Below are 12,755 nucleotides of genomic sequence, written 5' to 3'. Positions count from 1 at the left end.
GAGGGACAGCACAGAGAGCAAACGTCAGGGTGCCTCTACAAAATGTGTTGCCAACCTGATTTCTGAACAATGCTTTAGCACACTCTGAGCTTTTTTTTTCCCCAGCATTTCGAATTCTATTTACAAAAATCCAAAACTGCTTCTAGATTCTTCTCCTCCGTGACCACCCTATTATTCAAGCACTTGTCTAACAAACCCAAGCATTTCTTTCTCTGATAGAAACTGGAACCTGAAATGAATGAACACAGAGAAAATAATAGCATTTTAACTTCTGATTTTATTCTTTTCCCCTCAAATGAACAGGTAACAAAGCACTGTTTGTGTCCAAAGCAAAAGGCAGGGCCTCTTTTTCTCTTCTTTCACAGAGTGCCAGAAAATGTAAACAATATTTAGGTTGAACTTCTGAGTCCTCTGAATCTTCTGTCAGCCTTCAGAACAACATTGGTGTGTTTGTTTATACCAACATTTAACAGCATAAAGAGTGAAACAAGCAAACGGTTTGAGGCATTCATAGGAAGTGTTCAGATTGTGATACAGTCTTGTATCTGTATGGTTTTAGTCTGACAAAGAAAAACACTGCTTTAGGAAGTGGGTCATGTGGGTGTATAAGTGCTTCGTAGATAGGCCGGATAGGCCATGGTTCTGGTCCGAGTACCACTGAAACACAAAGGGAAGAATCTTATTTTATTCCTGCAACCCCACAGTGCCTCCGGCTTTGACTTTTTTGTGCTCTCAGAACCTGGTAATTTTTCTAATATTACCATTGAAATACCTAAGAATACTTGCATAAATAAAGTAATTTACATGTATATGTGAAGAACAAGAAGATTTAAAGCCCTTTTACTAACTTTCACCATTGTTTCATATTTTTTAAACCTATATGTGAGATCGCATTGGGGTGGTAGAGCTTTCACAGTGGCCAGCACCCTGGAATTCCGAGCCTGGATTCCAGAACTGGGGTGCTGGGTTGGTTACTTTAAATTTCCAGAGTTTGGTTTCCTCATTTGAAAAATGAGGGGGTTGGATTTCACTTCCTCTAAGGCACCTTCTAGCTAAAAAATTCCATGAAGCTTTTAGCCTCTGAATCTAATTCCTCTCTATTGTAGAAAATCCATAATACGTATAACCATAAACATCCTTCATAGGAGTTAAAAATAGTATTATTAAAAAAAACAGGGAGATGGTATTATGGATTTAAATTTTATTGCTGGAGAGATGTCAGTAAGATGATTTTCACTGAATAAAGTTGGCTAGTGGTTATTGATGTAATACTATATTCTTATGAGTTGAATGCACTTTAGGAGTCACAGTTTAAAAAATGGTAAAGGGGATAAAAAAAGACCAGAAAAGTCTCACCTCACCCTCTGTAAATTATTTTAAGAAGCCAAATTTCTGAAAGAAGGAGGGTTTCCTTTTCTAGGTTCTTGTGCAACATAAGCAAGTGAGGGAAAAGTGGAGAAGGGGGATGGAACCACCAAGGATTGTCTCTCTCGACTTGGGTTTTGCCTTATTTTCCTCTCTGTCTCCATTTCCCACTCCTCAAGCAACTGGATTTCACAGCTAGCTCATTCATTCATTCAGTCAGTGAAAATATGAGCTTCTGTGGTGGGCCAAGCACATGTCAGGCATTGAAAACACAGAGATAGAAGGATTCTCTAGCTCTGAGTGGAACCACATGATTTCTGGGAGCCTCTGAGGTCTCTGACAGCCTTCTGTGATGGCTTCTTACTGATAAACAGAATCTTCTGGCTGCTTTGAGGTTTTACAGGGATTTGAAGCACGAAGCTGCGCTCAGTATGCAGGACCATAGAACTGTTAGATGTTTGAGCTAGAAGAGCCTCTAATCTTGTGGAAGCCTTTATTTAATATATGACTCGACTGGGGTCAGCAAACGTGGCGTGGCTTGCCTAGTATCCCTCAGGGAGTTCATGGAAGATCCAAGAGTCATTTGCTAATGTTCTGCCTACTCTATTGAATAGCCTTCTTGTCAGGTTTCAGCAAGGAAAAAAAAAAAAAAAAAAGAGAAGAAGAAGTGTCCTCCTTTTAGCTTAGGGGTCTAAAGCCATCAACCTGAATAAAATGAACTTATGTACCATTGCCTGGAAATCCACTTGTGCATTAACCAGAGCTTTAGCAATCTGCGCTGAGTTTTGAAAGTGCACATTATCTGCAACAAAGAGAGAGAGTTAAAGTGCTGCTAAATACCAGAAAGCAGAGTGACAATGTACTGCCTGGAAATGAACACCAACAATTGTCTAGTCATGCAGTTGACATTGTCAGCAGTGAGTAATCACACTCGCTTATGGAAATGTCCCTGACTCTTAGGTACTGACCCTGAGCACAGGCATAGGAGGATGCTTAATGTTTCTTAAACAAAGTGATGCTGGCTCAGTATTTTTATGTGTAAGAGTCTTGCTTAAACCTCACCATCTGCTGTTCCGTGGATGAGAAGATAGTCTACATTTCTGAAATATTCTGCTCTTGCCATCACAGTTGAATTCTGGAAAAGGGGAAAAATTAACATTTTAGTTGCTGCAAGTTCTAATAGAAAACTAGCTAAATCATTGTGCAATGGACTTAGCACCAATACTGAAATTATGTATTGCTTTGGTTGATAAATATTTAAGAGTCAGAGCAACACATTTTCATCATCATTTGCATTACTTCCATCTGATTCTTAGTTTGAAAAACTGAAAGTTTATGTGTCATATGTTACATATGAGTGAGACCTTAGGCATAAACGATGCCCGCTCAAGCTGTGTGGGGGTTGGGGGTGGGGAGGAGGATGAGGAAAGAAAAAGTAGAATCCAAAGGGAGTTAATTCCTTCTAGTAAGGTGTTTTACAGCTGACAAAAGATCATTATATTTGCCTGTGGACCCAGCAGAAGTATAAACTCTGAATGACTGCTTTACAATTGTTTAGCACATATGAAATAAATTAATGACCTAAATAAAACAGAAGATGCTTACTTTATAGTGCTTGAGATTATCATCCTTTGTTGGGAGGCCCATGAATCTCTCTGTGTAGATAGATGCTGTAAAATATGTAAGAGCATGAGGTTTGCATGTGATAACTCAGGCCGGATAGTGAATGCATTAGTCTCTCAGTCATGTCTGATTTCTTGCATCCCTGCTAGGTTCCTGTCCATGGCATTCTCCACTGGAGTGGGCAGCCATTCCCTTCTCCAGGGGATCCTCCCAATATAGGGATCGAAACTCTGATCTCCTCCATTGCAGGTAGATTCTTTACTGTCTGAGCCAGCTCCTCAATCTCCCAGGGGGAGCTGCTGAGGAAAGGTCTTGCTTTCCTTTCTGTAATGCTCCACCCTAGTCATTTGCTCTGCTAGTTGTCTCTGGAGAAGAGATGCAGGAGAAGATTATGGAAACAGGAGCACCTAACAATAGAATGGACAGCTCTTCAGTTTTTTCACTTCTGCCCAAAGTTCTTTGATGGGGGAAATGTTGAGCTAGGAATGACCTCATTACATTTTTAAAGAAATCACAAATGTAGCCACCTCTAGTACTCTCATTGGTCTCTTAATTTGGGATAGAAATATGTCCCCCAACTCCTCCTCACCCCCCAACACACTTTTTTCCTCTGAGTAAAGATTCCCAAGTCACAATTGCTTCATTTTCACCTCAACACAGGGAAGAGGATCTAATGAAAGCTAATTTTTGTGCATTTATTATAATTAATTCCAAATAGTTATCCTGCATTGATGTTAATCATAAAAATAGGCACACATGGAAGATATACTTCTTGAACAAATTTTCTGTTTCTTTGACTTCTGGAGTAATGTATCAGGCAGCTGCAAACTGTTGTGTGGTGGTGAATTACTTGGCTTGGCCTGATTTTCCCTAAGAACTGCTTAAAAGCCAGTTTGGCTGCACCTGTGTGTCTGCAAAAACAGAGTTAGCTCTGATTTTTAAAGATTTGGTTTATCAGGGTGCACAAGGTTTCTAGGAGAATAAGATTCATTGGGTTTTGGAAGAGTCCTTTCTCATCTTAAGATTTCTTTGATTGTTGGAACATGATTATAATGAATCATATAAGCAACCTCATTTATAGATTATATTTTTCCCAGTGATGCTGGGGTGAATTTTACTGCATAATTTGTTTTCCTAGCAACCTTAAATATAGAGTAATTATGTGTTAAATGTTTTTGCAGCAACATTTATGAAATGTTTCCATACCGTAATATTCCCAGCTGGAGACCGGAGCCACAGCTATCCCACATTTGAAAAGACCAGTTCCTGAAGCAAGGGCCAGCGATGAAACATAACCTCCATAAGACTGTAGAGACATTGTTAGGAGTTAGTCCCAGATTCACTCTCCTAAACTCTCCAACATATTTGTATAATGATTCTACTCACAATAAGTGCTGATGGGAGCTGGGGAATATGGATTGGGTAGATTAAATGTCTATCTTGCACTCTTGGCAATAAGTTCCAATAATTTCATCCTAGTCAATTACAAATACCTGGTGTGCTGATCAGAATATGGAGGGGGCAGTTTAAGAGATAGATACAACTGCAATTTTTCTGCAAGAATTTCTTTACCCATGCCTCTATGTTTTTCCAACCAGGACCTTGCTATGGCAGAAGCAGAATTTTATTCTTAAAAAGTGTACACACAAAAAGATCTTTTCCAAATGTAAAAGCAAGATACATTCCACAGTGTACAACAGTAATGTGAGGCAATACTTATATCTGTGTATTTGCTTAATCTGTTTTCAAAAGAGAACATCAAGGGAACGACAGAGGAACCTCGTGTGTAGTTTAAGAGATGGCCAGAGTTTGTATATACGTATTCTGTTTTGAGGATTTCTGGCATAGCAGCTCAAAGGAGGAAAAGCCATTGGTGCCTTAACAAATCTTGCTTGCCCCTACTACCTCAGGGAACACACACACAAAAGGAGATACAAATTGCAGAGTCTGAAGCAGGTTTAGCACTCATCACTTTTCTTTACCAGGGAATCGGTGGGTGATTCAGAAATGTGACCCTGATAACAGAAGATGTGTGTCTGTGTCACTCGGAAATTTGAACCTTTTCCTGAAAATGAAGAAATGAACAGACAACTTCATAAGAAAGCTGCATCTTCCCCCAGAAGGCAATTTTGTCTACCTGTTGGGAGAGAGATGCTTCCTCTGGGCACATGGATTAAGCAGTGTCCTGGATTAAGTTTACCCCCACCCTCACCCGCACCAATGTCTGTGCTAGATTAGGATGTGATTATTCTTGCCCCAACACAGGAACGTCCCTAAGAGGGCAATATGGCTCTCTAACTAATGGGGTGCCTTGTTACTACCACAAACTTCTGGGAATGATCTGCCCTCAGGTCAGGAGAGATCATATCGTCTTTTGCCACAGAAAAGTCAGTCTTAAGAGAGGGTGGGAGTGAGAGCCCTACAGAGCAAGGAAGAGGCAGAAGACAGACACGGTAAAATCAGGCAGCAGGTCAGTGGCCGAGGTCTAGTCTTAATCCATGAAGTACATGGCCCGCAGGGATCAGCTAAAGCCTCTTGCTGAATTCAATTGTTAGAGAAAGAATGCTCTAACTGGTTTACAGTTTTATGTTTCCATCTCCGGGGAATCTTACTGAGGACCCTTGGCTACAAAACACAGACTAAAAGAGGCAGCTCCAATTATACCGTGGCCTCCTTTCATTATACTTGGAGGAGAACTAAACGTATTTTAATAGAGGAAAAATATATTTTAAAAACAGAAGGAAAATGTGGGTTTTAAAATCATTTTGATAAGTGAAAATTCTCATCAGGATCAAACTTTTACTTATAAAAATAATCTGGATTAGTAGGTTAGCAACAACTATTACTGAAATGAAAGATTTTTTTTCTTCGTTCTTAATTTTAGATTTAAATGCATGTAGAGTAAGCCTGAGTCCTTTAGAAATTTGATCGTTTACGGTTTAATTGGAAAAGTATGTTCACTGCAAATTATAATACTGGGTTCTGCTTTTCCTCTTGTACGCCCCATAACACAAAATAGCACAGAATGATATTTGAAATTAGAGCATTTGCATATAGTAAAAAGGGTTTTGAACATCTCTGTCCCAAATCCTAGAAATTATAAAAATATTAATCTGTATTTGTTCACTGATTAGATAAGAGTGTGGTATCTGAATAAAATATTCACCTTTTCGATATGAACACATTGTCTCCAGAAATTTGTAAAAGCAAAATTAGTATAGCAGCAGCACAACAAAAGAAGGTGTACTTTAAATTCTCAGGCAGCTTAGAAAAGCTGTTTCTATTGTAGAAATAAAGGGAGGGAAAAAAACAAAAAAATAACCACCCGAGTTGACTTTTTTCTGCTCTCCCATGGGTGGGGCTCCAAGGCAGAGTGGGTGGATGCAGTAAGAAAAGAGCCCACGGAGCAGATTGGCCATGAGAATTCTAGAATTTTGTCCTTTGCACTTAGATGCCTTGCCATTTTGTTTAAATGAAGGATATCTTTAAAAACTTTCTTAGAAGGGCACAGAATTTTGAGGGATTTATGGAACAGTATTCTGATGGGAGCTATAAATCAGACTGGACTATTTTGCCTACAGGCAGTAATAACAACTAGTTAACATTTGTAGGGCTAAGGTCATTGCAACAGTCTTTGTGGTCCTACAGGCTGTCTCCTTTCTCCCCTATCCTGTCTCTCTTTGCTCACTGGCTCTCTTAGTGTTCTTTGAATTCTCCAGGCATGATCTAGCCCCAGGACGTCTGCAAATGCCACCACCCCCTGCTTGGAATTTCCTTGTCTCCACAATTGGCATGGCTTCCTTCCTTCCTTCTTCAAGTCTTAACTCCAAAAAAAAAAAATAAAGTCTCACCTGTCCTTCTAATCTAAAACTGCATCAACCTTGCATGATGCTCCTCACTCCTTTCTTGTTTTGCTTTCCTCCGTTGCATCAATCATTATTTAACATTTTATCTGTGCTATCTATTTATCTTGCTTATTGCCTTTCTCCCCAACCATTCCCAGCTTGATAAACGTAGAGATTTTTGTCCATCTTGTTAATGAATGTCCCCCCTAGCACTGATGATGCAATCTGAAACACATTGGGAATAGAATCAATATTTGTTTAATATATGACTTTCCTATTAACTCATCTAACTCTCATAGTGACTTGGTGGGGAAATTATTGTTGCATTTCATGATGAGGAAACTGAGGCTCAGAATAAATTTAGAGTAAGCGGTAGAGCTGAGGCTCAACAGCAGGACATCTGACAACAAGCTACTTCCTCTATAATCCCTACATTAGAGCAACCTTGTTTGGAAGTTTTAAGTTCAGAGTCTAATATAGTCTCATTAGAGGTGCATTTGTCCTACTTTTACATCGTTGATCACACATAGCAATTCAAATTGCTTATAATTAGTCACTGGAAGAGAAAGGAACTAAGATTAAATCACGAACTAATGCTTATTCAACACCACCTGGCTAGGTCTATATTAACAAAGCAAAGCCCATAAATGAGGTTGTTATTCTAATAATTTAGCAAAACCCCTGCTGCTCTTTAATTGTCACAATAATCGCTTTAATTTTTCTTCATATAAATCAAGGTTTTTCAACTTTGGCACTATTGACATTGGGGGCTGGATAATTCTTTTCTGTTGGAGGCTGTCCTGTGCACTGTGGGACATTTGACAGCATCTCTGGCCTCTACTCACTAGATGCTAGTAGCACTCCCCCAGTTCCGACAACCAAGTGTCTCCAGACATTGCCAAAGGCCCCTGAGTGGCAAAATTGCCCAGGTCAGAACCACTGTCATAACAGACACTTCCTAAGCATAGTGCTGAGTACAGAGTACATAGTACATATCTATTAAGTAGCTAAAAACCAGGCTACTAGCATTTAGTTTGTGTGCCAGAAAAATGAAAGGGTACAATGAAAATGCCTTCTCTCCCCTTCTTAATCTGGATAATGGAGGGAAATGTATGATTTGAAACTTACTGACCAACTGGCCAAAGAAAAACTTGTGTAGTTAGCTTTAGTGTATTTCTCAGTTTAGCAAAGTGTCTAATACTTTGTGGAAACAGATGTTTACAGAACACAGTAATAGGTAAACAAACCCAAATGGTCATTCTCAACATCTTTCTCTTTCCCTTCTCCAATTTCCCATAGGTCTCTGCTTATTATATTATAAAAGAACACACAAAACTATGACCTATTTTTGCCCCTTTCTTCACTGCATAAATTCAGGCCCTTGGTATTTGTTGCCAATATTACATCCCTCCTAATCCTTTGAACCACTCCCTCTCCCGACATCAGGCCATTCTTCATTCTGCAGCCAAGAGTATCTTCCTAAGACTCCAGTTTCACTCCCTATTGACTTCAAGACCACTTCTCAAAGAGGTATCCATGGAATCAAATACTTTTTGGTAATACTATATTAAAAAAAAATTAACAGATTTTTTACTGTTCTTCATGGAGCCTATATGCACTATTATATAGAGTTCATAATTTACCAAATTATTAGACCAGAGAACGTTTGCCCCCAGATTTCATGGTACAACACATTGGAGGAATGCTGACTTACAGGATTAAATTCAGCTTAAACAGCCGCATAGATATGTGAGATGGTGAATACTGCGCTAAGCATTTGAGAAACAAAGTTGAAAGACAAAGTCCATTCCACTGATGAGCTTACATCCTTGTGAGAGAAGACAATGCACAAATAAGATAAAACGATAATTCCTATAAGAGCAAGTAATAAAGAGCTACTGGAGCATACAAAGGTCATATCTGAGCTGGGTCTTAAAAAAATAAGTAGAAATTTTGCATTTTGGAGAGAGGAAGACATGGGGCATGGAAGAAGAGGATGGTCACTGAGGTGCATGAAACGGGCGTGATAGACTCATGGGAACAAGGAGACACAGAGAAATCAAATTATTCATAAGGTGTGGGCAGAAGTAGAGGGAGATGAGACTGAAAAAGTAGGTTGCAATCAGATTGCCAAGGGCCTTGCATGCAAGTAAATGCGTCTGGGCACTAGGCTGAAGTCAGCAGGTAGCCCTAGAATATATATGAGCAATATAAGCAAAAAAGCAACATGGAAAGAATTGTGTTTTAGAACAATAATTTCATCAGCAACATTGGTGCTTATGAAACTAAAGCAAGGAGGCTAGCTAAGGGACAACTGCAAGATTTAAACCTGTACCTCCCAACCTATGGTCCATGCAAGTGGACTTTCATAATCCACTCGTGTACAGAATCAGAAGCTCTGGTGTGAGGGCCCTGGGAACTGCTTTAACACGTTCTCCAGGTGATGCTTATATAAGCTAAGGTTGGAGAAGCTCTGGTTTAAATTACATATAAAAAAACTTGAACTAAAATAATGTCAGTGAGGATGATGAGAATAGACTCAGATATATGGAGGCAGAATTGACAGAATTTACTAATCAATAGAATATTGGAGTCAGGGAGCTGGAGAAGTTGAAAGCATCTCTAGAGCTGAAAGCATCTCACCAGTTTGGGTGACTTGGTATACGCTGTGCATGCTCAGTGACTTCAGTCGTGTCTGACTCTTTGCAACCCTATGGACTGTAACCCGCCAGGCCACTCTGCCCATGGGATTCTCCAGGCTAGTATACTGTAGTGGGTCACCATGCCCTCTTCCAGGGGATCTTCCCAAACCTGTGTTTCCTGCATCTCCGGTATATAGGCAGATTCTTTACCACTGAGCCACCTAGGAAGCTCAGGTATGTGGTAAGGTCCTTATTAAAGGTGAAGATTTGTTTTAAAGTAGACTATAATCTGTTTAGGGCTTCCCTGGTGGCTCAGTGGTAAAGAATACACTTACCAGTGCAGGAGATGTGGCTTCAACCCTGGGGTTGGGAATATCCCCTGGAGAAGGAAATAGCAACCACTCCAATATTCTTGCTTGGAAAATCCCATGGAGAGAGGAGCTTGGCAGGTTATGGTCCAAGGGGCCACAAAAGAGTCAGACATGACTTAGAGACTGAACACCACCAACATAGTATGTTTAACTTCAGGAAGTTAAGCTTGAGGGCTCGGTAAGACATTTGGGAAACATGATCAGCAGGCATTTGAAATGTGGCGTGCAGAAGAGAGAGATGAGGCTAGTGGCAGGCATCTGGCAGTCGGCCTCGTCTTTGACACCATGTGGATTTCCCCAAGAAAGTGAAGAACAATGAGAATCAAGACCAGATCCAGAAAAACACCAACATTTAAAGGATGAATAGAGTATAATAATGGTCACAGAAACAGAAAACTCAGAGGAGAAACATGTTACAGAGTCATGGATAAAGCCCACTCTCCTTCATGTAATGAGTGGGTTTCTTAAATCATCTACATACGTGGTTCTCTACCAAAGTACTTCAACCTAGAATGTTCTAGAAATGAAATTAAAAGTTCACTCTATGGTTATTTCAAAGCCTGAAGCAAAAGCAAAGCGAGAAATGTTCATGATTATATGTAAGTGTTCAGTTCAAAATGTGAATCTTTCAAGAATTTACTTTAGGAAATTTTATAAAAATGGATGGTAAGAAAAGCCTTATCTGAAATGTTTCACTATAAAATATTTCATTTATTTCCACCCATTTGAATTCCATTCTGTTTTGATACTTAACACTTGATAGTTTTAAGAAGGACCAAATGGCTCGAAATAACAACTTTTTACAAATTCATAACAGCTCTTCATCTGGTCACTGAGCTGAGAGGAATCCTGCAGATTCCCTTCAGTATTGGGTTTCATTCCCTCCATCTTGTGCAGGCCGCTCTCAGAAAACAGCCAAGAAAAACAACCCAAGCACAAATGGCTGCAAATTGACTTGCAAATGTACAAACTCAGACCAAAAAGTGAAACAGGAAATCTTCTTTGAAGGGTGATTATCATAATTTATAATAGGCGATTCTAAACTCTTTCCCATAATTCTCTGAACTTTCCAGTGACTTTATTGCCCAAGACTGGTAAATGTCGCCACTTTCTTTCTGTATGTATTTAGAAAACTGGTATAGTTTCTCAAACTTGAGAAATGATTTCCACGACCTATAACTAGTAATAAATAATTATTTCTTCCAGTTAGCAGAAATTAACATTAGTTCAGGGAAAAAATTTGATTACAAAAATAAGAATCAAATAGCCAAGATATGACTAGGATAGACTAGGTCCTAAGGAATTTATACTTTGAAATTTCCTGTAATTTTCAACTTTATCTTAGCTTTTCATTAAAATGAAATGATGAAGTATAAAAAAATATGTTAACTCTAAAAAAAACAAAGGGAATTAAACTTCTGACAAATATGATTCAGTTTTATATACTCTAATGGCTGAAATTAAGTGAAAGAGTATCAATTATGAGTTAATTTTCTATACAAGGGAGAAACAAAATGATTTTTAAAAAAGGAACAAACACTTAAAGCCACCACTTTGAAGCCCAGATTATCCAAATTGACTGTTTCCATTGACAGATCAAATTATGTTGCAACATTAACATTTCATGAGAAATCTTATAAGCGAACACTTTAGAAAATGATGATTGCTGAACCAAATAACAAGCATAAAACATATAAAACAACTCACCCAGCCCCATATGGCTATTCTTTTTTCATCAATGAAACCCATTTCTATGAATTTTCTAAAGTAAAAGAAACAAATTTTTAGAATTTTAAGTGTGTACACATGACATTTACTTCATTACACAAGCATATTTAATCCAAAGATTTAATAGAAACGCTACATTTTCTTTGTTTAAACACATGCATAATAAGGTTGCATTTACAAATAATTAAAATAATATTATCATTTTTCTGCAAAAGAATAAAGGAGCTGTTAAACTCTATGGTACATCTATTGAGTAGTACTCGTGGCTGTAAGGCCTCCTAACCCTAATTGTCCTGGTTAGTTACTTGGGGCTCAGATGAAGAAGCTCGTATTCAGCAAATGAATATTGATCAAAAGGGGAAATAATTTTTTAGTGCACTGAACAAGTAAATGGTTAGTTCAGGTTCTCAGACTACAGCTACGTGTTTTTGAGTTTGATATTAAATGTAGTTAAGTTATTTATAAGTAAAAAAGAGACAGAGATAGGCTCATAGTAACACTAGAAGAAATAGCATTTTGAGTGGGACCAAATTTCCAAATCTGCAGGTTTTGGAAAAAAAAAAAAAAGTTTTGTTGTTCCTGTTTTAAATTTTATTAATTTCTTATGATTTTGTTTGCTTACATGTTAATGTGAAAGAATTTCAATCTAAAATGGGACTGAAAAATAAAAATGAAAAATCGCACACGGGTGCCCTCAGGACTGCAAGAGACTGATTTCCATATATGCCTGATGTACAGAAAACTGATATTACTGAAATTTTCTTAAATGATAGGGAGTTGGCCTCATATCAGCCTTGGAAAGTTTTGCTTATGGTTTCCAGAGACCAGAACAAGAAATGACCCAAGTCAGGTTAGTTCTTCAAAATACACTGAATTGAGCTTTGTATGATGGGACTAGTTTTATCTGTCCAGGTAGTAGTCAAAGTTGGTCTCTGTTTGTTTTTTTGATTTTAACAGACTCTCACTAAACTCTTCCCTCTTTATATTCCCTGCCTATAATACAGCCTATCCTAAACCCTCAATGAACTGGCCTATAGCTTGCTATAGTTTGTGAGTCCAGAACTGCAATTCCTCTGCTATACTTGAGTAAACTCATTTTTAAACAATTTTGAGTTCGCCTCATTTTAACCTTTTATTTAAGTTGACATGCATTATAATTGGAGCAGGGCAGGGCAACCCAC

The 12,755-nt window shown here is 38.4% G+C and overlaps 1 protein-coding gene across 1 annotated transcript in view; it reads right to left on the bottom strand.

Annotated features, from left to right (window-relative positions):
* Positions 1-257: 257 nt before the first annotated feature.
* The window catches only part of FAP (fibroblast activation protein alpha), an 82,151-nt gene continuing 69,653 nt past the window's right edge, over positions 258-12,755 (bottom strand). Inside the window, exons 22-27 of the mRNA XM_069574337.1 lie at positions 11,554-11,608; positions 4,195-4,294; positions 2,971-3,035; positions 2,428-2,500; positions 2,094-2,167; positions 258-657 (exon numbers count right to left, since the gene is read on the bottom strand). Of these exons, the coding sequence (XP_069430438.1) occupies positions 556-657; positions 2,094-2,167; positions 2,428-2,500; positions 2,971-3,035; positions 4,195-4,294; positions 11,554-11,608 (469 nt within the window). The 3' untranslated portion in view covers positions 258-555. The remainder of the gene's footprint in view (positions 658-2,093; positions 2,168-2,427; positions 2,501-2,970; positions 3,036-4,194; positions 4,295-11,553; positions 11,609-12,755) is intronic.

The sequence above is a fragment of the Ovis canadensis genome, chromosome 2 (assembly GCF_042477335.2).
Source record: "Ovis canadensis isolate MfBH-ARS-UI-01 breed Bighorn chromosome 2, ARS-UI_OviCan_v2, whole genome shotgun sequence".
NCBI lineage: Eukaryota > Metazoa > Chordata > Mammalia > Artiodactyla > Bovidae > Ovis > Ovis canadensis.
This window is presented reverse-complemented; position numbering and strand designations above follow the sequence as displayed.